At 38.9% G+C, this 26,777-nt stretch overlaps 2 protein-coding genes across 3 annotated transcripts in view; one reads left to right on the forward strand and one right to left on the reverse strand.

Moving 5' to 3' along the window:
- Positions 1-20,765, forward strand: part of LOC148361819 (integrin alpha-M) — a 61,047-nt gene extending 40,282 nt beyond the window's left edge. For both annotated transcript variants that reach the window (XM_088342621.1, XM_088342622.1), the window contains 14 exons: positions 1,081-1,197; positions 1,261-1,331; positions 1,403-1,550; positions 5,040-5,138; positions 6,101-6,180; positions 6,253-6,333; positions 8,522-8,597; positions 9,583-9,690; positions 10,565-10,606; positions 10,672-10,797; positions 13,145-13,261; positions 13,334-13,399; positions 14,211-14,321; positions 18,745-20,765. In XM_088342621.1, the coding sequence (XP_088198747.1) occupies positions 1,081-1,197; positions 1,261-1,331; positions 1,403-1,550; positions 5,040-5,138; positions 6,101-6,180; positions 6,253-6,333; positions 8,522-8,597; positions 9,583-9,690; positions 10,565-10,606; positions 10,672-10,797; positions 13,145-13,261; positions 13,334-13,399; positions 14,211-14,321; positions 18,745-18,936 (1,434 nt within the window). In that variant the 3' untranslated portion in view covers positions 18,937-20,765. The remainder of the gene's footprint in view (positions 1-1,080; positions 1,198-1,260; positions 1,332-1,402; positions 1,551-5,039; positions 5,139-6,100; positions 6,181-6,252; positions 6,334-8,521; positions 8,598-9,582; positions 9,691-10,564; positions 10,607-10,671; positions 10,798-13,144; positions 13,262-13,333; positions 13,400-14,210; positions 14,322-18,744) is intronic.
- A 4,763-nt stretch (positions 20,766-25,528) lies between these two features.
- The window catches only part of LOC148361821 (sodium channel and clathrin linker 1-like), a 28,863-nt gene continuing 27,614 nt past the window's right edge, over positions 25,529-26,777 (reverse strand). The window contains exons 16-17 of the mRNA XM_088342613.1: positions 25,696-25,793; positions 25,529-25,610 (exon numbers count right to left, since the gene is read on the reverse strand). Coding sequence (XP_088198739.1) covers positions 25,737-25,793 — 57 coding nt within the window. The 3' untranslated portion in view covers positions 25,529-25,610; positions 25,696-25,736. The remainder of the gene's footprint in view (positions 25,611-25,695; positions 25,794-26,777) is intronic.

Consider the following 26,777-nt stretch of genomic DNA (forward strand, 5'->3'; position numbering starts at 1 on the left):
AGTGTCTAAAATGTAATGATTAAATTCACTCTGCTTCGGAGTAATCAAAATCATACAAATGAGTCCATATGTGGCTTATTCTATAAGTATTGTTAGGTTTTGAATATTAAAATGTATCGTTTACCAAATTGTTCGAATGAGTTATCTGACTCCATTAACCAAACACAACCTACATTCACCCAACAATGCGCGCTCGTTTCTTGATGGAAAAGATGAACAAGAGTAGCCGGCATTTTCGCACGGGGGCAGATTTGATTTCATTAGCAATTAATTAAGTGAAGTCCATCGAATATGGCTGAATTAGCGTTCCACGAGTCTCTGTGTAGCCTTCTCTGAAGTCCTCTAGCTTTATTCTCTCGGCCCACGCCCCCCCGCGAGATGGCGTCTCGACTCCTCCCATGGGCGTGCCAAGGAAGCCCCCCCCCCCTTGGGCGTCGCGATGTCTGGAAAACTCAAAACAACACAGAACGTTTCTACATCATCAGGGCCTTGTTCTCAAAACATCGCCTGCCGTCCTCAGTCAGAGTCCTGTTATCAAAATTCCCTAGTCAAAATATTCTGCATTTGGAACGGCATGACCTGTCATTGAACAATAGCCTACTCAGTGAAAATCTTCATTGCACTCAATAAATGTAACATGTATATCATTACCCAACACCTAAAGCCCTTTGCTTGTTTGTAAACAGTGTGATGTAGCGAAGCTGCATGTGCATTGTTAAAGCGGAATGGCAGAATCTATGTCAGTTTATAGCAGCCCATTGACACAAAACGTTCGTAGATCATGAATTGGAACAGCTCAAAATCACACAAAGTATGTGCTGGGAGCAAGATAGCAACTTTATTTTCATCACCAAAGTCACCCCCCAAAATGTTCTTTTTATCGACGCTGGATTTCTTCTTTTGAGGGTACTGGAAAAACATTGGCCCTGTGAAAGTGCTTGAAAAGTGCATGAATTTGGCCATGAACAAGGTGTAAATGCTAATTGAATTTCTGAATGTATTTCTCAGCCCTTGAACACACTGTTTACGTGTGTGATCTGAAAATACATTAACATTGGCGTTGGTATTTCTGTTCCTTAGAAATGTGTGGCGGACACACTCTCAACAATCAGTATAAAACTAAACTTCTCCCAAGTGAACAGCGAGTATGCAGCCGGCGTCCTGAACACGGACGGCAAAACACAAGCTGTCATTGAGGTACCAGCAATCGTATTACTCACCATCTTCAATTTGGGACGCACTTAAAAACTATCCTTGTAGGTTCCTTTTGAAAGGCAGTGTAAAAAGAATGACACTTGTATTGCGGAAATTGAAGTGGACTTCACATTTTTGTAAGTATACCATGCACACCAGTATCTTCATATCCTTATGTATAAAAACATATTTGTACTGCTTTCATAAGAACTCCAACGTTACTCGTGGCTGAAGAAAATTACTTCACCGTGTCCATCACCATAACCAATCATGGTGACGATTCGTACAACACCAGCCTGACCATGAACTACCCACCGAGTATCTCCTTCTCAAAGATGTTTCAGATCATCACAAAGGTCCTACAAGCAATTGATTGTGTATTACATATCTGCTTTTCTCAAGCAAAGGCAAGCCGAAGTTCTTTTCTTTGCTTGTTCAGCAAAAGAACAAGCATATTCTTAGCAGTGTTCTGCATGTTACTTTTATTCACTTCTTCTTCCAAAAAGTTATTAACTTAACTACTCTGTAGTAATAGTAACTAGTTAACCGCAAAAGTAAATATTTTCGTTACTTTAAAGAGGAGTTGTTGTAGGTCAAAGAATATGACATTTTCTAAGCAGTATTTGAGTCAGTTGAAGAGAAGAACAGACAGGTGACTTATCCTACGCTTGTCATGCAACAAAAATAAACGGTAGGCAATATAATACAATAACAATCAGCAGTAAACGGTGTAAGATTAATTTAATGAATTAAATCTAACTCTCACATCCGACAAAATTGGTCAAGTAGACAAAGCATGCTGTACTTCAAGTAAATTTTCACAACATAAGTCAATCGTAAAACAATATGAATTGAGGTTCCCATTACAGAATAAATTACAATCTCAAGTGAACCAACTGCTCAGGTAGACATACGCGACTGTGCTTCAAATATTTTCACACAACAAGAGTAAGCAGTTCAACAACATCAAGTGTGTTTAAATACTTCAAGTGTAAAACAAATAAATCAAACTCTAAAAACCTGAGACAACTGGTCAAGTAGAAATCTGCTACAGTACTTCAAATATTTTCACACACCAAAAATAAGCAGTTCAACAATATCAAGTGTATTTAAATACTTCAAGTGTAAAACAAATAAATCAAACTCTCACAACCTGAGACAACTTGTCAAGTAGAAATCTGCAACTGCACTTCAAATATTTGGTTCAAAACAAAAGTCAACAGTAAAACAAAATAAAGTCCATATCCCACTTTCTACCTCTCTCACTCCCTCCCCTCTCTCCCTCTATCTCCATCCTCCCAAGAGGTAATATCGGGCCTAAAAAAATTCCGTCCGACCCGAGTCGCGCGTACATAAACCCAAACTCGCCCAAGCTTGACGAATTAACTCGTTTGATAAACAAGCTTCAACTTGCTGCCAAAGTAAAAACAAAGCTTTACTCTTGATGTGCGTACTTCAGCGCTGAACTGTGCGTTTCAGCTGAACTATGCAACTTGCTGAGTCCCTCAAGCAAACGCAGCGCCAAAATGAACGGTTTGGCGCCGAAGTGCGCATCTCGGTGACGTGCAGCGGACGAAAGTGATACTGAACAAAATGGCACAGAAAATAAAATCAAATTCTGCAGGTTACAAGATGCAAATAGTGAAAGATTTGACCAAAAAGCAGAAAGAAAGTTTGTAAAGCTTGTAAGCTATTTGCAAGAAGCAGAAATGACGTCTGACATGAGGGAGGTGGAAGGAGGAAGCCGCGTGTCTTTTACCCCAACACAGAGGAAGAAAAACTTATTTGGATTTAGTCATTTTGATTGAACTCATAGTTTCGTAAGCATGCTATTCATCTAAATAATTACTTGAATTAAAGTGCATGCTGTGAAGATCTTTCACGAAAGTGAGAAAAAGAAAAAAAACGAGAGAGAGAAGCCTGACTGGCCCGATTTAATAATTGACATTTTAAGGCCTGGCCCAAGATCCTACCTCTAATCCTCCCCCTCTATCTATGACAGCTGACAAGAAAGCGGCAGTTTCGGAACAAATTGTTGTTGTTTTTTTAGATGCAGGAACACACTAGTTTTCCCAAATGAGATTTTAAATCAGGGGTGTCAACCTCATTTTAACTCGGGGGCAACACAATAGAACACAGATTCTCTCGGGGGCCAGAATAGTAGATTAGAGAGAAAGGTAAAGAGAGAGAAAGAAATAAAAGAAAGAGAGGGTGGGAAAAAAAAGAGAGAAAGGGAGAGAAAAGAGAGACAGAGAAAAGATATAAAAGTGAAATAGTGAGAGAGGGAGAATGTGAGAAATAAAAGTGAAGTAGTGAGAGAGGGAGAAGGAAATAGAGAGAAAGAAACAAATCCAAAGAGAAATAGAGAGAAGGGAGAAAGAGAGAATGGGAAAGCAAGAGAGGGAGAGAGAGAGAGAAAAGACAGAGAAATGGAAAAAGGAAGTGATAGCAAAATAAGGTCAAAAGAGACAAATAGAAACAAAGAGAAAAAGAGAGAGCGAAATAAGCACAGCGTTTGTGAGAGGCACCTGGCTTTGGCAACATCAAGTGTACATATTTCAACCTGCAGCTCATTTTTCGTTTGCGCTTCCCTCAGCGTTGTCTTGCGGGCCGGATTAAATCCCTTACAGGGCCTGATACGGCCCGGGGGCCACCTGTTTGACACCCCTGTCCTAAGTATTTTGAATTTAACAGCTCATGATATTACTCGTGATATTACGTTAGGATATTCTCACCGCATTGTTTTGTGTTATGGCTGCCGCGTTAGGTTTAATGAGAGCCGTGTTTACGTTCATGTGTTGCCGGTGAATGAATATGTCGAAAGCTGAGCAAGGATGTCCCGCTTATCTGCCTTACGCACAAGAAGACTGCACACTTCACATACCCTTAGCACGAGACAACATGCTTATTTGTATTAGACAAAGTAACTGCATTGCAACCAATGTTCCCTCTGAGCTGCGTGTGTGCGACATTGCGCACTACCCAGAGCTTTTCTGCCACAAGAAAATCTAGTCGGCTCACAAAAATCAGGGCTCGAAATTGCTAATTAAAAAGAAAATTAAGTCAAAGTTTCAGTGCATGAAGGTAAAAATGCACTGGTTCCCCTGACGCTGTTTTCTAAATGCGGTATTTTGAAGTCAATGTCAAAGTAGAACAAAGTGGAGTAAAGTCAGTAGAGTGTTTCGAGAACCGGCTTCTTTGGCTCGGCTCACTAAAAAGAACCGGCTCTTTCGGGTCCCAAACGGCTCTTCAGGTTGTTTTTGCTTCTTTAATCCCTACGCGACTAAATATTATGTAAAATTATGCACAAAATGACTTAAAAGAAGGGGGGGAAATAGAGCAAAAAATAAATAAAATGCCAAAACGAAAAAGTAGTGAAAAGCTGAGGAAAATAAGAAACAAAAGGAGAGAAAAAGAGAAAAAAAGAGCAGGAAAAATTCAGAAAAAAAGAACAAGTAACAAATAAAAAAGGTAATAAAGAAGAAAAAATTAACAGCTAGGAAAAAATAAACACGAGATTTTTTTAAAGGAATTAAAAAAAAAAACTGGATAAAAGAAGAAAAAGTTTGTGTTGCATTTAAATAATTTCCAAATATATCAAGTCAATCTTGTTGCCAACATTGAACTTCCACTAAAAAAAAGTTATTAAATACAGTTGTGTATCGTGCAACCGACTAAATAAGCCCCCAAAAATGTTAGTATTATGCGACAAAAGATACCAGGAAAAAAAAGGAAATCTTGTGAAAGAATTGTAAAAACAAATGACGTTTGTAGGCCGTAAAAATAATTAGAGGGAACATTGTTTCCAACACTGAGTCTTAGCAATCTTTTGTGTCATGACGCAGGCCACAAAACGGACCCTCCACAACTGCGACGGTCTGGAAGGAGTAACTGACAAAACCGTTTGTGGTATCAGTCTTCCCGTGTATCGCAGCAGATCAACCGTGAGTTCGAGTGAAAACGCACACACATGCAAGCAACACTGACCCACATGATGCACAATCATATGCTTCTGAAATGGCTTAAAGCAGTCTTTCTCAACTGGTGGGTCTGGACCCAAGAGTGGGTCAGGGTTCTTTGCCTTTGTAAAATAATTTTAAGAAGGAGAAAAAAACGGAGGGGCAATGACACTCCTAACAGTCGATTGGGGATCATGCCCTGCTCGATTTCTTCTTCCTGTTCGGTCCATCGGTGCCATCCTAATTGTGTTTGAGAGGGACCACATCTCATTTTGTTGTAATTCAATTGATTTTATTTATATTTTTTGCCCGTAAGAATGGGTCCCAAGAAAGTTAGTGATAAGGGAAAGAAAAAGTTGGAAAACAGCGATCGAGTCGAAGAACACGATTACAAAATACTAAATTGGTGTACAGTAAATGCTTTAAAAATGTTATATTTTTAGCTTTTTACCAGTACATCTTTATTATCTACATAATGATATAATTATCATTGTTTAGGTACTTGCTTCATTAATATTTTGAATTTCTCCATTTTTTTGTAATGGGTGCTTGCGTGGGTTTCCTCCGGGCACTCTGGTTTCCTCCCACAATCCAAAAAACATGCATTTCAGGTGAATTGGCCGGTCCAAATTGTCCTTAGGTGTGAATGAGCGAGTGAGTTGTCTGTCCCCGTGTGCCCTGCGATTGGCTGGCAACCAGTTCAAGGTGTCCCCTGCCCACTGCCCGATGATTGCTGGGATGGGCTCCAGCACCCCCGCGACCCTACTGAGGATAAGCGGTGTCGCTGATGAGATGAGATGAGATGGGTAGATCATTTTGACTTGGTTGTTTTGTGAGTAGCTTGCATGCTGAAAAAAGTTTGAGCACCCCTGCGCTACACAATACATCTACTGGTCAAATATGACACAATGTCCTCATAATGTTATTTTTTTCCCCTGCATTTGAAGGCAACATTCCAAAGCTCTTTCCACGTCAGCACCGAGTATCAGTGGAATGACACAATCACAATCAGTGTCATTGGAAATAGGTAGACGTCATTCCTTTGCCTTCACTTGTATGAAATAATTTTTAACCGCGTTTTTATTTTGTCTGCCCGCAGTGATAATAACAACTCCACCAAGTCTCAGCTGACCAAGATGATTCCAGTTCAGTTTGAAATCAAAATGGCAATAATGCCAGTGTAAGTTACCTTTCAAATTCCATTCCTGTGTTTGTGTATTTATATTTATATATTTGAGTCATTTATGCAACAGTTGCTACAGTTTGTCTGGATTTTTCCAGCTTTAATTTTGAAAATCATTAGGATTGAAATGAAATATTCTTTACTGCAATCAGTAAACAAATTTGCCTCTCGATGTTGCTTGTGTTATATATCTTTTTTTTCTCTGAAGGATGCTAAAATTTCCTACACAGAAAACAAATTAAATTACGCTATAACTTTGAGTTCTTTGAATTCTCACATGAATTACTAATCCCAAGAAAATGGATTCAATGAACTAGGCCGATTGAAATAGGACACACAATTTAATAACACATAGAATTATTTATAGGAAAAAAAGGGAAGGACAAGACACCGTAGATTATGGGAGTTTTGGACTGCTGAAAGTCTAGAAGTTACTAGCACAAAAAGAAAGTTTCCCGCGATAATGCTAGTCGATTTGGGGAGATTCCCTTATACAGAAAAACACTTCTTATTCCCAAGAACCAGCTAATATTGTGTTAAATCTGAAACTGTCCTCTTTCTTGTTGTTGCGAGGGGTTTGGTCATGTGCTCCAGATGGTCGCAACATATGGCCCACGTGCTAAACTCAAGGCCGTAGTGCAGGCCCGCACAGCCGTTTGCCGTGGCCGTAATGCAAGGCCAACCAACCAGCCAGGGAGAAGAGGGCGAGCTATCGATCAGCTCCTCTTTTTATGTGGACCAGGGACGCTTGACCAGATCATACCTCTTTGAGTGTGGTCTCAGATATCTGAGACCACCAGGATTGGATGAAGTTGCTAAACTTGTTAGAAAGCCAAAGAAGTGAGAAATTTGCGTAATATTCTGTGCTTGAAATTGCCCCTCCAATCGACATAATTACGTTCGGTGAGAACATTATTTTATCAATGCATAGCCTTGGATGTTTTAATTAAATTCAAAACTTCATGTTATCAGATTTCATTATGGTACAAGGTGAATTAGTACGTTCGGGAACCGTCCGAATGGGGACGCCGTCGTTCCATCCATTCCAAAGTGAACCACCCGAAACAAAGAAGGTGGAAGTCAATTTTGTGCTGGGCTTATTTGCTTATATTATTTGCTTGGGATTTTTTGTTTGGCAGTTTTTAAGGCAGAAGCCCCTCTTGATTCAACCAACCCTTGTTATATTCAGTTCAAGAACAGCATGAAATGGGACATGAGCATGACCCAAAATTAATCAAAATAAATGTAATATATTTTTTACTGATTATTTCCCAAGGTCCTTATCGATACTGCATATCAGGGTTGTTCAAACTTGTGTGAGGGCCGACATTCAGCCTGACCTTCTTTGAACAGTCTTTAATAAATTCACTTTCCGGGAAAGGTTTGCGGTGCTTGGCCATCAGCGTTGCAACCTCGTAGCCTGCCTTTGTAGCATTTTCATTTGACTTGCATGGTCTTGGCGTTAAAACAGCTTCCAGTTGCTTCACCTTTTCACAATTTTAGTTTCCAGTTAGTTTTCTGTAAATGGTAAATGGACTGCATTTATATACCGCTTTTCAAGTCACGGAATACCTCCCAAAGCGCTTTACAATTTATTTCACATTTACACATTTACGCACACACCAACAAACCAATAGCAGCGTCAGCCATGCAAGGCGCTGACCTGCTTATCTTAACTTAAGGGTTGCATAGACAACATTTACAGCTTTTCCCTGCAAATTACATAGATGCAGTTGTTATGGATTTTGGTGAAAAAGTACTCTAATTTCCACTTGTCCTGGAAGTGGTGGCCCTCAGTCATCTTTCCTTTTTAAATTTACATTCGCCATGTTGGAAAGGGTGTGGGCTAAGATTTTCACAGAAAACCAAGGGTAAGGCAACCAAACGGCTACTGCCATCATATGGTGATTTTTTTAAATTTTTTAAATTATTTATTTGTTTTTTGTATACACTGATTTTGTACCTCGGTCAAAATTACTGGAGGGCCACATATTGTCAATTTTAGGACAGACACCGCAGGCCAGTAAAAATGTGATCATAGGCCGTAACTGGCCCCGGGCCGGAATTTGGACATTGCCGCTGTATATCTACTAAAAATAATTAAGATAAATGTATGTACATTAGTTTTTTTTAATTGTTCTTGTGTTATTTTTTTTTTTATGTAATTAAATTTTTATTTTTTTAGGAAAGACGACACCACCACTTATCTGAACTTCTCAGAAGGGGATACAAACCACAAAAGAATGTCCATTGTATATAAGGTAACTTAGAACAGTAACTGGCGACTCTTTGGTGCTCCCTAGTGGCACTTTTCCAAAAATGTTCGATAATGGGTGATTTGGTTTCTGTAGGAGGAAAAACATGACACAAACATTCTAAATATTTTCCAATGAATATAGATAGATACAGTATGGGTTGCCTTCGTTACATATAAAGCTTTTAATTTTTGTTTGTTTGTTTAGGAAGAAAGGAGGGGTCCAATATGGCTCTTTTAATATGTCGGGTTTCCAACCCTTTCTATTAGCATTATTTATCCTGTAGGTTTTTAAAAAAATATATATTTAAAAAAAAAAAAGTGCTTAATGCTATTAAAACTTACTTGAGGTGTGATATATTTTAGGAGTATGCAATGAGTCCAGTTGGAAAGTTTTTTTTTCCACTAGTGCTTGTACTTTTTCCATACTTTTCAGTATTTTTTCAACCGTTTCATTGGTTTTTGTACTTTTCAGTATTTTGGGGTATTTTAAAAACTTTTCCATTCTTTTCATAATTTACAGCACTTTTTTCAAATACTTTTTCCTACTTTTCGACAATTTTTGTACCTTTACCTCTAATTTTCACTACTTTTCCATACTTTTCAGCATTCTTTTGTCATTACTTTTTACTTTTCAATACTTTTTCACTCAAAGTGTTTTTTCTACTATGTAGCTCTGGGCAAAAATGAGTCTACACATGCACTATACCTTTGTAGTGCAAATCTTTCTCTCATATTTGCAATACAATTTATTACCTTTTTAAACCAAATCACGTTGAGACACTGTATGGAAAACATCAGCTCAAAATGGAACACATTTCGCCAGAGGAGTTAAACACGAGTCGACTTTGGATCATGTTCACACAACAGCATGTAAATATAATTATCACCAGTCATAGTGCAAGTTATTTTTAGCAATTTGATAGCTTTGATTGTGCATGTGAGCAAATTCCAAATGCTGATTCAAATAAACAAATGTTCTGTGTTGACAGGTGAACAACCTGGGCTGGAAGTCGTTTCCATTAAATGTTTCTCTGCTCTTTCCCACTAAACTTCAACACAACTTTGAAATGGAAAATTATCAAGTTTTTGTACAACAGGTATGGATCACCTATGCTGTTAGGCAGATGGAAGAATAGCTATTGGAAAAGTTCTAGGTTTAAGAGAGGAAACACCAGTTTTATTAACCCAGTTTTATTTCTATTTTAGAGTAATGACCGGTCATATACTCAAATTTCGGTTTGTAAACCTATTAGTTCAAATCCAGTAGTCCACAGTCAAGATCAAAGGAATAATCCATTTTTTCCCGCGACTTTGATGCAGAGCTCTGTGATGAATCAGGTCCTTTTTGGATTCTCAGATCACCATGATTTCCAATCGTCCAAGGGATCAAATAATTTTCCCGTAAAGGAAAAAAAAACACCTTTGAAAAAGGCCAACAAGGAAAGAAATATATTCAGTGTTTTTTAAGAATATACTTTAACAACTTCAAGCCGTCTTCAGCTCTGCGTCAAGGAACATGAAAAGGGCACCTACTCCTAGCCCTAGTTGGTTACAATAATTTGTAAATTTACACAGAAAATAGGCAAGTCAAGTAACAATATAAAATTAATTTACAGAGACATCAAATATTAATATATCTCAAATTTGATTTAAATGTTAAAATCCGTTACAATGAGCAATGTTTTCTTAGTGCATCAAATCAAATTTTAATAGAACAATGAAAAAAAAACCTTATAAAAACACGTCTAGATCGGGTTTTCCGTCCATTGTGAATCACACCATCGCCGGGTGGAGTCAAAAAGAAGGAGGAGGGATTTGTCAATTTTTTGATCTTTTATTTAAATGTCGAATCATACTTTAATCCACTTATTTCTAACTCACTTTTTAACGGTAGTCACGGGTAACACTGATAACCAGTAACTGCCTGCATGCTCATGATGACATTATCATAATTTGTTCTTCTTTCACCAGAATAAAACTTGGTGTAAGAGTATTACAGGAATTATTTCTGAGGTAAGACAAATAAGTATTACAGTTACAAATTGTTAACTCGAGCTGATCACTTTTCTTTGTTTTAGTATTGCTCGCCAGAAAAAGACTGCAAAATGATCAAATGTGACACGTTCTTACTGGAGAAAGAATCTTCAACTGAGTTTAAATTGATAGGTGACATCCAGTTTAGCAACCTTGAGGAGCGCGCAAGGGTAAGTAAAAATGTTCTACACCAGAGATTTTGACTCTGGAGCCAGATCAAGACTTCTGTTCTAAGGCGGGCCTGATCAGTCAAATAATCTCAATTTAAGATTTTTAGCTTTGTTTTTCAGTATTTTATCATTCAGCCTACATTAGTAACCTACGCAACATATTATAATCATGGAAGACAAGGGATCTTTTCTAAACACAACACATTTATTTACAACCAATGGGGAAAAGAATGTCATGTCGTTTTCATTAAATGTGTCAACTAATTCATTCTGACATTTGAGCGTTTTTTTTTTTTTTCATACCTGAACCAACTCACCACGCTGTACAAACATTGCCCTATAGTGGCCGAAGGGAGCATTTGGTTTGCATTGCTTTACAAAAATCATAACTTTTGATTAAATTGACCTAGCACAGGGGTCTCCTATGTGGTGATATGCATCTCTAAAATAACAACATATCATGTTATTATTTTGTTTCTATGTTATTACCAGGCTAATTATTAGACGTAGTGTTAAATCTATGCTTCTCATTTAATTCCGGGTCAAGCTAAAACTTCTTACCACTTTATTCCAGTCCCTCTCCACCTGTTTTCTCTATTCTATCTATCTATCTACCCTGGTCATATCCCTCGAGAGGAGTGACTTACAGCAAGACAAACACATACAAGAACAAAGAAAATTAAAAAAAAAGGAAAAAGAAGCAAAAAACACACACAAAAATATTTTGGACCATGGCCAACCCAAATGCCCAAACACCCAAACAAGTTAAACACCTCGGCACCCAAGTTGGTCAGTCTTTCGTCCCTCCAGATGAAACGGGACACAAGAAAGCGGCCATGTCACCCGGGTCAGGGTGACACAACACACTCTTCTGTCCAACCGCAGGGCCCGACAGCTTTCACTGGTTTACCCCTCCAGCATCATACGGGTGCCCAGCCCATCCCTTAGAACGCGTTCAATATCCCTTTCACAACACCTCTCCACTCATTCCTATCACCAATAAGAGCTTTAGCTTCAACTATATTTAGACCTCCTTCCTGCAGTGCACTCATAACACCATCCATCACGTCAATAGCGGCCTTCCTCTTCGTCTCTCTCCATTTACTTCTGCTCTTTAAATCCTCTTCAACATTCGCTCCTCATCCATCTTCTCCATGTGTCCAAACCAACACAGTATTCTCCTATCCACACGCTTGCTCAGTTCCACTACTACTCCACAATTTTATTTCAATCTATCAATTTTGTCACTTCTAACATACTCCTCAAACACTTCATCTCAAAAACATTTAATTTCCTTCTTAAATCTGCTTTCAGGCACCAAGTCTCTGCACCATACAACACAGTCGGCACAATCACACTCTCATACAGTCCCCTCTTAACATCCATACTCATACTCTTGTTGCTCATCACTCTCCTCAGAGCACCCAAAACATTGTTTCCTTGATTCACTCTGCGCAATACCTCACACTCCATTCCACCAACTGCAGCCACATCACAACCCGAGTACCTAAAGCTTCCAATTTCTACCAGCACCTGTCCATGCAACCTTTTTTCTAACGCCATGCCCACTCCATCACGTGAACACTCTATCACCTTACTCTTCCCAACATTCACACATAACTTACGCCTATCACACACTCTTCCAAACTCCATTACCAACCTTCTCAATGTTTCCTCAGCATTAGCCACAAGCGCTGTGTCATCTGCAAACAACAACTGACTTACCTGCCAGACCGTTCCACTGTTATCCATCATCTCTACACCTCTGCCGAAAGGTCTCGCAAACCCTACTTATAGGGTTACTAAATGTCAGCCTGTTTTCTCACCCTCCTTAAATATGTTTTCATTGGGTTTGCAACACTTCGTGTCTACACTTTATACTCATTCTCTCAGCTATGTATATACAAAGCTACTACCCACTAATGTAGTGGAAGTGCAATTGCAATTTATTCTATGGCAGCCAAAAAAACGTTCCCGATGTCAAACGCGCACCCCTAACGGGGTGAGCTTGCCCCACGGTTTTAGAACCACTGTGTTAAAATAGACTCAGTCAATTACTGAAGAATAATTTAACCAGGAAATCACAATGACCCAGCACTGAGCTAAGTTCAGAACAGGCCTACGGGCAACCTCAGCTGTCATCGGGGGTAACCACCTTGGAGACCCCTGACCTAGAGACCCGCCTTTTTTGACATACTCAGAAGTTTATGGCGGGCCGGATTAGATCATCTAATGGGCCAGATCTGGCCCCAGGGCCTTATGTTTGACAATACTGTTCTATATGCACTCACACACGTTATTGCCAATGTTGATCGAATCTGGGTGGTGGTATTGTCTCACGTTGCAGAGTATGCCGTTTCTGAAAAAATATAGTGGAGACAGCGCAGAGGTTAAGTTCAGAAGCATGATACACGTTGAATATGACAAGGAAAGATTTGTGCTGGATTCTTCTACTGAACAAGAGGTAATTCAAGCTAATTGCAATTAGTTCTTTTACTAAGTGTGTTATGCTAATTATGCTGAAATTGTCCTCAAGAAAAAAGGTTTGGTAGGTGAAAAGTGGGATGACATGTGGAAAGGGAGCAGTCCTACAAATAAATGGGTATGTTATGCCGTCCAAAACACATTTACAGTAAATTCTGGACTCTATTTTTTTTCCACGTTTTAAACACTGCAGTTTTTATTTTTCTCGCGAGGTGGATGGTTGCAAAGGGCCCTTCCCACGGATCTCCCCTGCTTCAGTGACTATCAGGGCTTTGCGTCGATGCGTCCCTGGCAGGTCCTGGGTCAATTCGATTGTTTAATTAAAACGAAGCATCTTAATTTTTGCCAAGTGCTCTGAAAGTCAAAGTGAAAAAAATCAGCTAAAGCGAGTGACTAGTACTTCTTATCGTGGCCAAATTCCTCGTCATCTAATTAGTGACATGCATGTATTGAATGGATGAATGAGATTCTAATGAAGTAGGATCACAGTCTTGGGAAAATCAGTGGGGAAATGTCTAAGAAAATAACAGTGATTGAGACACTCCGTTGTGGACTCTGAGACTGACAGCTGCGGACAATCAACTAGCAAAGCAATTCATATTAATCGAATTGGCATTAATATGCACGCACGAGTGCGACAAAAATCATGATACATAAATGCTATGAATCTTTCTAACTAGTAGTGTCGGCTAGTTGAATATTTTAGTGTGGCTGCGGCAGCAAGTGACAAATTACCAAGTATATCTTTACTAATATGACATTACATTTTTCAGACCGATAGGCTTAAAATCCAGCTCGTGTGAAGACAACATATAGATTCATTCTTATATTTGCACATGCGGCTTTTGATCAGTTCAGCTCTGTAGTCCTGAATTTACGGCATTTATTTTTTTCAAATATCTCATGATCCAATTTGTGTTTGCCAACAGACTGAAGTTCACGTCGAGTTCATCATTTCGCCTAATAAACTGCTTATAATTTTAACCGGAACTGGACTCGGAATTTCACTTTTGATTCTTGTTACCATCATCATGTGCAAGGTGAGATCTGATTGGCTCTATTTGAAACATTATTCATTATTCATCTCTGTCAGCCGAGTAAATCTACATACAGTAAACCCTCCATATAACGTTGTTCACTTTTCATGGTCTTGTTGCTTCACAGAATTGCATCTGATTGGCTTAACCAGGGTTGTCAAATGCAATGTACGTAATTGGAGTTGACGGAACAAGGGTCTGTGTACTGTTGGGCTGAATCAGGTTATCCGCAGAACAGTCTGTGATAAAAACATTCCCTCGTACTCAAATATTTATATTTTTTTTACATTTTTACATGAAATAAGATCTTAAAATAAAAAAAAATAGAATTAATATGAAAATAAGTCAATCAATCAATAATAATAAATCCATAATTGGCTTGAGCTGCACTTAAAATGAATACGAAAAAAAACAGGAATACAAATTACGGAGACTCAAAGTGACTGACCCGCACTATTTTTCTTCTCTTTTGTTTTTTTTTTGGGTGGTACTAGTAGCAGCAAGAATGGTAGGCCTATCCCCTTACATGTTTGCATAAAACACATAATGAGAGACAAGAGACATTAATTTCAGCTCATGAGGAGATGTGACCAGCTCAAGCCCTGATCCTCATCTGACCAGAACCTGAGTAGTTCCTCTTTTCTATGACAAACAGTTCAGTCACACAGGGGCAAATTTAATTTCTTTTTAATTTAACTAACTTAACTCCATCGAATTAGCCGAATTACCCAAATTAGTGTCGCTCGAGTCTCTGTCAAACCTTCTCTCTCGATCTTCTGAAGTCCTTCTTCCGGCCCACGTTTTTTTCCACAAGCTGGTGTGCCGGCTCCTCCCATGGGCGCGCCAGGAAAACCCCCACGTGGCCCCACCACCTCGGAGAAGAGCGACCCGATGTCTGAAAAAACTCATAACAGCAGAGCGCTTATCAAAACAACTTTTCCAAACAATGCCTGCCGTTCTGCGTCAGAGTTCTGTTATCAAAATTCCCCTGCCAAAACATTCCGAATTTGGATCAGCGTGACCTGTCATTGAACTTCAGCCTAGCCGGTGAAAATCTTCATTGCACTCGATAAATGTAACCTGTATTCAATCGTATAAAATCCCTCATAATAAAATGTATAAAATCCTGCACTAGCTAGAAAGGAGGGCCAAAATTTTGCTTGATAACCGTCAAAAGGGTCAAATGTTAGCTAGATAGCATGCAAAAAAATGTAAAAAGCTAGCTAGATAGCCTGCTAAAGATTAGTTTAATACATGAATACATTCTCATTCTACTTGATTCACTGCTTAAAATAATTTTCAATACTTCAATACAATGTCCCTAAAGCCTATGAACTTGAATGTTTTTATTTGAATTTCTAAAATAACAACTTATGTTACTACTGTTGTTATTATGTTATTACCAGGCTAGTTAATAAAAATAGAGTTAAGTAGACACAGTCAACCAATAAAAAATTAATTTGACCAGAAAATCCATGTTGGAGATCCTAGATCTAGATCATGTGAGTCAAACTCCTGTTAGCTTAGGGGCCACACGGTATCAATAACACTCGGACTAGAAAATAATGGCACCACGTTGGAGACCTCTGCTCTACAGCAAGCCTGCTCCTTACCAGATTAACTACTGTAATAAAGCTAAAATAATCCCCAGGGATAAATCTGGCACCTCTACTGTTTATCATGTGGAAAAATAATGGGTTTTATAGTGTTTCCATTTAATTTCTCGATATGTTGGATTATTTATCCTGCATTAAAACTGTACATGTAGGCTATTTGTCATTTCATTAAACTCTGTTAAATGTATAATTGAGGAGTAATGTTATAACTATTCATGTACAGTATTACATTTATTTCTACACCGAATCTTCAAAAAATGCATACATTGTATTGATTGACCAATCACAAGAGAAAAAAAGCGTCTGGGAGGGAACGAGCTGTTGATTGATGGGGAGCCAGATCCCTTCATTCAAAAAGACGATTCGTTCGCAAACGACAGCAGTCGTTTTTGCAACTCAGCCCTCATTTGCCCTTTCTTTCGAAGAATTAGTAAATACTATATTGCTAATCGCTATCTAACTATATGCTAGTCACTATTTTGAATAACGTGAAAAGACGCAACGTAAACAACTTTGTGGAGAGTTGAAAACCGCCCTGCTGAAAACGGCTTCAGATTTGCGGGGACATGTTGCTGTTGGGGTTCTGCAGCTAAATTAACCCACTGCTATTGACCGTCCGTAACGCTGTTGTAACGGCAGAAAAAAAAGTAAGGAATGAGAGTATGCCGTTACTGAAAAAATAAGGCCGTAAAGTAATGGTGTTATTTCCAACAATGTAGCAAACATAACAAGATTACTGTTTTGAATGGCATTAAAAGCAGCTCATTTACGTGTCCATCGATGAGTAAAGTATTTTCAACTCAGCTCAGCTCAAAAGTGATTCCTACAAGGTAAACAAGGTGCAATTGTTCGGTGCTTTAATGTTCTTTTACATTCCCCAAATAATTAAATATAAAGTCGTTTAGGTCTGCACGATGACGCACAACACCGCCACAGCCTAAAAATTACTTAACAATCCTATTAAAATCGTCTAAAATCCCTATCCAAAATGTACTCGAAAGTAAATTTATTGTTGTTCTTGAACCGTTTTTAGAATACGTACGCTCTTGGTCTCTTTTGAAAGGTAACACTAGGAAGTTTTGTTCCAAATTGCATTTGCTATGAACATTGAGTAATCTGAGTTGGAAAACACAGAAATAGAAGGTTTTCTCACCTGAATATTTTTTTAAATCACATGCCTGCAAAAGAGTGTAGCATGGGCATCTTAGCTGGAAAACAGCTGGATAAATAGCATGAAGCCTAACCTAGTTTCAGGTCGAATTTAATCAGCCTGAAAACCTGAAACCTGAAAAACTAAACATGGTCTACGGTCTGCATTTTATATAGCACTTTTCAAGTCAATGAGGACCTCCCAAAGCACTTTACAATATGCTTTACACTTTTCCCTTTTCCACACTTAACTAACCGATAGCAGGGTCAGCCATGCAACTACCTGCTATCGGGGGCATTAGGTATTCAGTGTCTTGCCCAAGGACACTTTGACATATAACTTGGAGGAGCCGGGAATCGAACCTGTGACCTCTTGATCCCAAGACGAGCACTTCAACTCGTGAGCCAATGCCACCCCGTATACATTGTATTTTACACATTTTTCTAAAAGTATGTCAAAGTGTTTACAAAAGTGGCCATTTGGAGACGACCAGTTTGCAGCTCTAAAACCCCTGCAACTGTGTATTTCATTCTAGCCAATTTTAGACCTTTCGAAAGAGTTGCAAATGTTTGACTACTTACTCTTTACAATGGTCACTCACTGATTGTGTGTGATAGTTTTGGTAAAAACGGATCCCTAGTTGCATTAACTATGTTTATTTTCGGGTCCGATTTCAATACACAAGGTGGCATTAGCTCAGTAGGTAAAGCGCTCATTTTGGGATCGAGAGGTCACAGGTTTGATTCCCGGCCCCTTTGTGTTATATGTCGAGGTGTCCTTGGGCAAGACACTGAATCCCTAATGCCCCCAATAAGCAGGCAGGCGCCTTGCATGTCTAACTCCCTATTGGTGTGTGAGTGTGTGTGTGAATGGGTAAGTGTGAAGCACATTGTAAAGCGCTTTGGGAGGTCTTCATTGACTTGAAAAGCGCTATAGAAAAGCAGACCATTTACCTTTCACCAATACACATCATAAATATGCATCTATCTATTCTGGGAGTTTCATTGGCTACCCAATGTGTCAATCATCATTTCAATCAGTCACTAGTGGCTGAAGATTTTTAGAGCCAAAGTAGGTCATGTCCGTTTTTTCAATACAGGCCCTAATAGGCTATTGCAGGCTGCGGACTATTCAGTCTGTTGAGAGTGGTGTCAATCAAAGGGTCTGAGACTAACAACCACATTGGAAATCATTTTACACGTATGTTCACTTGTAATCATGGAGCAAAACAGATGGATTACAACAAGGAAAGACAAACGATGCAGAAATGCTTTTGGGCAGATTTTTAAATTTTTTTTATCTGTCGGCATTATCGTGTGTTTTAGGGGCCAATGTTTTGCACGGTTGGATTCTATGGACTGTCGTGAATGTAACAAGACCATGTTTGGGTAAAATTGTTTCTTTAGTATGCTATGGCACTTATTCGGTGAGTTATACTGGCTTTATAGTTTTGGGTTACCTTATTTCATACTGATGTTACTGTAATGAGTACATTTTGAGATCCTAAATTCCAATAGTTTAAGCTTTCCAATGATATTTGGCATGACATATTTCAGTGACCGGTAATTAGGAACTATCAAAACCTGCCATCGGCAGTCAATAAGTTCACCCGAGATGGAGTCAACTAAAACGAAATTTCTTCTGCTTTGTCTGCACAAAGCTGGGATGCTTTAGGAGAAAAACAGTCCAGTACTATAAAGAGCAGGAAGAAGAGGCTACTCTCCAGATGGGAGCGGATGTTGGCAGCGATAGCGGAAACCGACAATTGGAGAGTGAGATGCCCGCTGAGGAAAAAACACTTCTTGAAGGCAACCAGCCAGCTGACACAAATACAGCCTCAGACGACGAGTGACTTATTACTTGGGGGGATACCACCCATTTTATTGTGGTGGTTCTCCCTGACTCAGGAGGTGTATTTGTTTTCTTTGATGGTTTGTTGGGTCACCCCGAGATCATCAGAGGAGAACGGATACCGGAGAGCACGTCATCTTGGATTTTAGGCATGTTCAACTTGAAGACTGAAATAGGATATACTACCTACTTGCTTAAAGGGACTGCGTGTATTATTTGACCACCAGATGTCTCTGTATTGGATTGTATAACCAAAAAAGAGTGTGAGAAAGTACAAGGAAGAACACAAGCTATAAAGACTTAGTGAACAAACAGCATTATTTTCCTTCATATTTTTGCCCAGCTTCTTACAAGGTTTTGGGTTATGTGGGTTTCCGTAGCAGCAAGATGGTGGACAATCATGTCACGTCCCTCTCGGTGAGCCTCATATAAGGTCCAACGAATGCACATTTCTCGGCCTACAGGATTTTTTTTAAAATGCAGATTTATGACATGTATTTTTGTTTATTATTCAAATCGTTTTTTAAATCAATGAAGTTTTTTTATCTTACCATTAGAAAACGCTAAATTATACACACAGTCGTTTTGAGATATAATCTTTTAAAGGACAGAGTGTATAATTGGACCACTAGCTGTTGCTGAATGTTGTAAGGCAACCGAAGATGAGTGTTAAACAGCACAATGAAGAATAAAAACTTAGGCAAATAAAAGTGATCAAAACATTTTCTCTTCTCAAGTTTTTGGATATCAGCTTCCTTAAGTAAGGCTTTATAATCATTAATAAGCTCATGCGAACATGGTATTACAGACAATTGCTTTTCCAAAAAGTCTAAAAACAGAGGTGGGTAAAGTGTCATTTTACTTAAGTAAAATTACTGTTATATCAGAATAATAATACTCAAGTAAAAGTAGTCATCCAAATACTGACTTGAGTAAAAGTAAAAAGGCACTCAGTGAAAAGATTACTCAAGGACTGAGTAAAGGTAGCAAAGTCGTATTTGATTTTTTTAAAAGATCATCAAATATCAAAGTCCTCCTACTGAACAAAAAATACATTTAATTTAAAAGTAGATTGAAATAATCAGCATAAATTTAAGTGCTTTAACAATGAAAAAAATAGTATAAACCAAATAAATAAATTAAGCACATGTAGCACATTTAAAGGCCCAATACTTATTCTAACAGGGTCTGCAAGCAGAACAAGCTAGCCTATGAACTTTGTCAAAGGAGACGTTGCATATTGAAGCTGGTGTTTGGCACCCTTTTTAAGGATAACCTGCTTCTGATGTGAGGCCAGGAGTGCTCCCCCTTTTCTGGGTTTTCATTGTCTGTATTGCTAAGAGACATTGTCCATCTGTTTCATCCGTAAACAAAATTTCCCCCGCTGAAGTTGAATATGGTCACACCATCTGCAGCAAGATCATGTTGTAGGTCTTTGGAACTGGTCTGTTGGTTGAGTTTGACTGTTCTCACCATCCTTCGCCCCTGCTATATCTGAGATTTTTCTTGGGCTGCCACTCCGGGCCTTAACTACAACTGTGCCTGTGGCCTTCCATTTCCACACTATGTTTATTTTTGTTTCCATCCTCTAAGTCTAAACCATGATGTTGAACAATCTTTGTTTTCAGGCCAGTTGACAGTTGTTCTGAGGCTCCCATGTTGCCACTCTTCAGAGAAGATGCAAAGAGGAGAACAACTTGCAACTGGCCGCCTTAAATACCCTTTCTCATGATTGGATTCAACTGTCTATGTAGGTCAAGGGTCAATGAGCTTACCAAACAAATTTTGTGTTCCAATAATTAGTGCTAAAGGTATTCAAATAAATAAAACAACTAAATTTATGCACCTGCCTACTTTTGTTTAAGTAATTATTGCACACTTTCTGTAAACCCTATGACTCCCAGACTTCCTCAACAGTTGCATCCCACATTTCGATCCCGTTTATTTACATGTGAAAAATAACTCATGAATATACATATTTACATTGGCTCTGTGGATATTCATTCGCCTTCATTTTTCCAAAACCGGACACCAAACATTAAGCCCACACAGCACAATAAGGGGTGAGTTGCTGGGCCTTTGAACCCTTCATCAGCAGAAAGGCCCGACAGCATACACTAGTTTATTCCCTCTGCATCATATGTGTCGATAGCAGTCATTCTTAGCGATCCTTCACATCCATCCGCAGTACACACTCTTGCATTCATTAAATAACAGACCTCATATCCAGAGCATGTTTTGCCCCATCCACCCCAACCATATTTGGCCCTTCCTCTCATTCTATTTCCCACCACTTCGGCACGATATACAGTGGAACCTCTGTTCTCGACCATAATCCGTTCCAGAACCCTGTTCGAAAACCGATTTGGTGGATCACGGAAAATCGTTTTTCTCATTAAAAGTAATGTAAAATCGTTTTAATCCGTTCCAACACGCTTAATGTTTAGCAAGAACGTAAACATGAAGCTAACCCAGGCTAATCGTACGTTAGCGTAATCTTCCGTGCAAAAGATTACGCTAACATGAACGTGTAAAAATAAAAAAAAAGGATTATGAATAGGATTTCTTACCTTTGTGGACGGTGGGGAGAGAAAAATCAAGTTTTTCAACCTCTTCCAAAACTTGCGGCAGTTAGTTGCTTATAGCTAACTTCCTTAGCCGCATCACTCGATTTCACAGCCTCCTTATTCTTTACTATCGCACTGATAGTAGATTTAGCCATGCTGTATTCACTAGCAAGATCGGAAATTCGTACACCTCTTTCAGATTTAGTTATTATGCCTTTCTTAAAGGTCTTAAATAGTTGGACGAACAACTTGGTTTTTTTCACCTGTCCTGCGTGCACCGACCTTCTTCGGAGGCATAATTAGGGGCTAAAACATCGGTACGCCGCTCAGCATCGCACCCTAGCGTACAGGCGTTAGAACTCCGATTTTTTGACCGAACAGCGATGCAAGAATTTCTCAAAATTTTTGGTCGAACACCGATTTGTCCGAACTGAGAGGCGTTCGAAAACCGAGGTTCCACTGTACTCTTTTAGTCAAACGGCCTTCATCCATTCTTTCCATATGTCCAAACCCTCTCAGAACATTTCTGTCAATCCTCTAAGCAAGCTCTCATCACACCAAGTTCTTACTTCCTCATTTCTTAACCTACTCCACACATACTTCGTAAACATCTAATTTCAAAGACATTTAAATGATTACGCTGATGTACTCTTAAACCCTAGATCTCTACATTTGAACAATCCTTTAGGATACTCATTGCCTTGCACCCTTCACTCACCCTCTTCTTCACATATTCCTCCAAACCACAACCTGCTGCCACATACGAACCCAAATACTTAAAGCCATCTACCTCCTGTCACTTTACCCCATTCAACAAAATCTCTAATCCACCTACCCCACTACATCTCGAACACTTCATGACCTTACTCTTGTCTGCATTCACATCAAGCCTCCTTCTCTTATACGCTCAATCAAACTCCACTACCAAAATACAATAAATAAAGCAATAATTTCTAATAGCTCTGTCAGGCATCCTTAATTTTCAACAGGGAAAATCGCAGATTTAAATGGAAAAAATCCCCCTAACATGAAGATTAAATGAAAAGGCAGCAGGTTTTATTATGTAGTCTATATTTTCTAATATTGCAAAAGTAGTCTTTATTTACTTCAAATAAATAAAAACACCAAATTTCTATCATTGGATCAAATGAAATCGATTTGGATTTAAACTGTAAACATTTATGAACCAAAAACAACACTTTCTACAAGTAAGTAAAAAAAAAAAAACAATAAAATCCCGTCTTCCGGGGCAGAAGAAAGCCTTTATTAAGTATTCATGGACTAAATATAATTAATTTCACACACTTCAAATATTTTTTAGGCCAGCGATATAAAAGGCTTGCAGGTCTTGACAGCCCATCACTGGTATTAAGCTGTATTATGGAGGTAGTTGTAAAATGCCTACCCCTATTTTTCTCAATAGTTGTATTGTTGTCGGCAGATTCTAAGATTGTATGTTATTCCGTGAACGAAAAAAGCAGTCTGAGACCAGTAGACATTATGATTCATGATCGGCTTCAAAATAATGGCAGAGCAACACACCATGTTGTAACGGCGAAAGAGTCACAAAATGTCATTAATGTTGCGGTACAGTACTCGTTACCAAAAAAAGTTATTTTGTTTTAGAAGCGCGTACCTTTGTAAATCATTACTAAATAATGTCACCAAACAAATCTGTCTTTGGTACTGTATTATGGATCAGGGTTATTTAAAGAGATTTATGTTTGACAGAAAGGTGTGTTATGACATTGCAGTGGACCCAAACGCAGGTAGCCCGACGAGGTGCTCAAAAATGACAGACTCATCCACTAAATTAGAAAAAAAAACAAGAATAAAACTGATACAATGACAAAAAAAAATCGCAATGCAGGATGGACTGGGAAAAGGTGATGGTGTAAAATGAAAATCACCGGACACTGGTTGCTGTCCAAATTGTCCTCATGAAGGGTGTGGGGTCATTAGAGACACCTGTCCCAATTACGAACAGATAGGCACCCTCTGATGGATGGAATTGTGTCAGACAGCCCAAAAGAAAAATAAATTATGGAGGCTGCAGCAACAGGACAGCTGAAGGTCTTTGCTGGAACAGGGAGGTGGGGGCTCTTCTCGCAGCAAGCGACCGGGGAACGTAACAGGGAGCCGGAGTGTCCGGGGCCCTCCGATCAGACGGAACAGCGTGCAGAAACAGTAAGGGACTCTCCTCGCAGCTAGAAGAGGGAGCCGAAGCAGCCGAGGACTCTACTCGCAGCCGGAACAGAAGCGGGCAGGGAATCTCCTCTCAGTGGGGTGCTTCCCGTTGGGTCCTTTTATGGTTTGGTGATTATGTTATAAGTTTGCGGTGGACCCAAACACGAGATGCAGGAAACACGTTTAGGTGCTCAAAAAGGATAGTGTTTAATGACAAACTCATCAACAAAGTAAGAAAAAAATGGTTAAAAGGAAGAATAAAACTGTTTAAAACAAAAAAACAAACCTCAGAATGCAGGATGAACTGGAAAAGGTTGATGGTGGAAAATGAAAGAAGATAAAGACAATTTAACAATAGTTACCGTCCAAAATGTCCTTATGTAGAGTCAGGCTAATAAGGAACAGGTGTGTCCAATCACACCTCATTGATTGGACACACCTGTCCCTAGTCAGCGCCCAAAACGTGACACTTTCTGACAAGGGAGTAAAGGTAAGATTAGGCCTAAAAAAATTCCAGCCTGACCCAAGACCGTGGTTTTAAAGCCAGACACAGCCCAACCAGCGGCAAACCCAACTTGACCTAAGGTCGGGCCTAAATTGTCAATCATTGCGTTCGGGTTGTGCTGGGATTCATTCTTTTTATTTTTAAACGATCCTCCTTTTAATGTTTTTCTTTGTCTTTACCCTAGCCCTAATTCATACCTGTCAACCTCCAGGGCTCCATGCCCTTACAAACTGTCGTATTTTCCCTTACAAAATACAAAATAATCTTGCACCATATTTTTTTTCTAAAAGTGTTTATTTATGTAGTTTAACGTGTTATATTGTTCATGTGTTTCTTTATATCATTCTGTACATATTCTTAATAAAATAAAAACAATTGTTCCTTATTTTTATTTTTATCAGCGTAACTAAAATATCCATTAATAACACTTTAAATTTAAATATGTAAATAAAGTTTTTTTTTGGGAGAAAAAAAACTAGGTGGCATTTCTATCTTGTAAACCAAACCACAATATCAACCATTGTATTTTAAATTTCAAACGGACTATTTAACAGGGATAGAAACCTTTGCAGCCTTGTGACTGGGAAAAATGTTTTTCATAAGCCTTGTGAAGTGATCGGCAACTGTTGGAGGTATGTTGTGCTCTGCTCTGCTCTGAAATGGCAAAACATCACTTCTGCAGCTGTTGAGGAATCTTCCGGGGAAGTGCCTAATTTCGATCGTATTCTATTGTCGGAAGCGCAGCAGAATGCGCGTTCACGCAAGGGGGCAAGGATTTTGCAGGGGAGTCGAAATTAGGCACCACGGCAGCAGACGCATGCGCAGTGTAGCATCAAACGCTCACTTCGTTTGCAACGAAAAATACGATACAGAGATAGAGGCTACTGCGGCGAACTCGTTTGACTTGATTGATTTGCTGTTTCGTGATAGTCAATGTATACCGGATGGTACCCATAATTGACAAATTTGCGTTTTTCCGTGCAGATTTTCTTGAAGGTAGTACATGCCTTAAAATGCATAAAAAACGTACTTTGTACAGCAAAGACAAACAGGTTGACAGGTATGCTAATTAGGGACAGGTGTGTCCAATTTCACCTCATTGATTGGACACACCTGTCCCTAATTAGCCTGATCCCAATTCCAGACTTGGCGCCCTCTGGTGGACGGAGCTGCGCTAGACCCTAACATATTAAAAAAAGGAAACGATAAAAAAAACAAAAAACAAAAGTAAAAATTAAATCAACAACAATCAACATTAAAAGTCTATAAATTGCTTATTCCTTGGATGTCAAATGGACAGCTGTGACAAAAAAGCGGCATCAAGGAGCAATCAGTTCAATTTCTGCAAATTATATTTTCATGAAGCACAGTATAACAAGAGCCCACATTCATCACAATTAGTTCTTGCAACTTTCCCTGAATTATAAGAAAAAAAGAGAATTACACAAGGATGCTAAAAGTATAAAAGGCATGCAGCAAAATTCATTAGTACACGTCTTACCTGTTGTATGGCAGTCACAGCTTTTTCCTCAGCATGTGCCGTCATCTCCTTCGGAGGCCAAGTGACTTCTCTTGATATTCGGTTAGCTGACTCTCATACTGTGCGCACAGTAAAACAGAGATACAATTTAGCACGTCTGGATACTGTTTTGTAAGTCAGGGACAGTGTGTATTTTTTGACCACTGGATAGTAGTACTGCATGGTGTAGTGCAGGCATGTCAAACTCAGTTTGGCTCTGGGGCCGGATCCAGACTTTCTGTTCTGAGGCGGACCGGAACAGTAAAATAATGTCAACTCCAAATTTTTAGCTTTGTTTATCAGTATAATGCTTTATCATTCAGCCTACATAAGTCAAGTCATCTTTATTTGTATAGCCCTTAATCACAAAGAGTCTGAAAGGGCTGCACAGACCACAGATTATTGCAAACTACAGACTATTATTACACCATCCCATGATCTAAAACCTACATGAGGGCAAGGAAAAACTCAAAAACCTCAACCTCAGAGGAAAAGGAATAAACCTTGAGAAGGGACCACACGTGAAGTAATCCTCTTTCCCAGATGACCAGGTTGCAATGGATGTTGCATTATCAAACAATAAAATTAAAAATAATGACATTTTAATATGAAGTAAAATTCAAATCAAAAGGTTGACCAGGCTGCAATGGATGTTGCAATAACAAATAATACACAGATATTGTCACCATACAATATAGATTATTCATATGCTATAGAATAGAAGTGTGTTTTAACCCTAGATTTAAACAGTTCCACTGAGGTTGCAGATCAAATCTCAGGGGGAAGTGCATTTCACAGCACTGGTGTCCGAATGGAGAACGTTATCGAATCTGCGGATCTCTTCTTGGCCCTTGGGATCTGCATTTTCAGAGCGAAGGCTACACTACATATTATAATAACGGATGGCAAGGTTTCTGTTAATTTAACATTTCAGTGAGTGCAGTTTTACACCTGATCCAACTCACCACACTAAACATTAGATATAGCACTTAGTTTCCATTTATTTTAAAAAATTACTGTTGATAGAAATCATCTCCAGACTCGCTCCTTTTTTGGACATTCCC

This window comes from Urocampus carinirostris, chromosome 8 (genome assembly GCF_059441175.1).
Source record: "Urocampus carinirostris isolate Australia breed hairy pipefish chromosome 8, RoL_Ucar_1.0, whole genome shotgun sequence".
Classification (NCBI taxonomy): Eukaryota; Metazoa; Chordata; class Actinopteri; order Syngnathiformes; family Syngnathidae; genus Urocampus; species Urocampus carinirostris.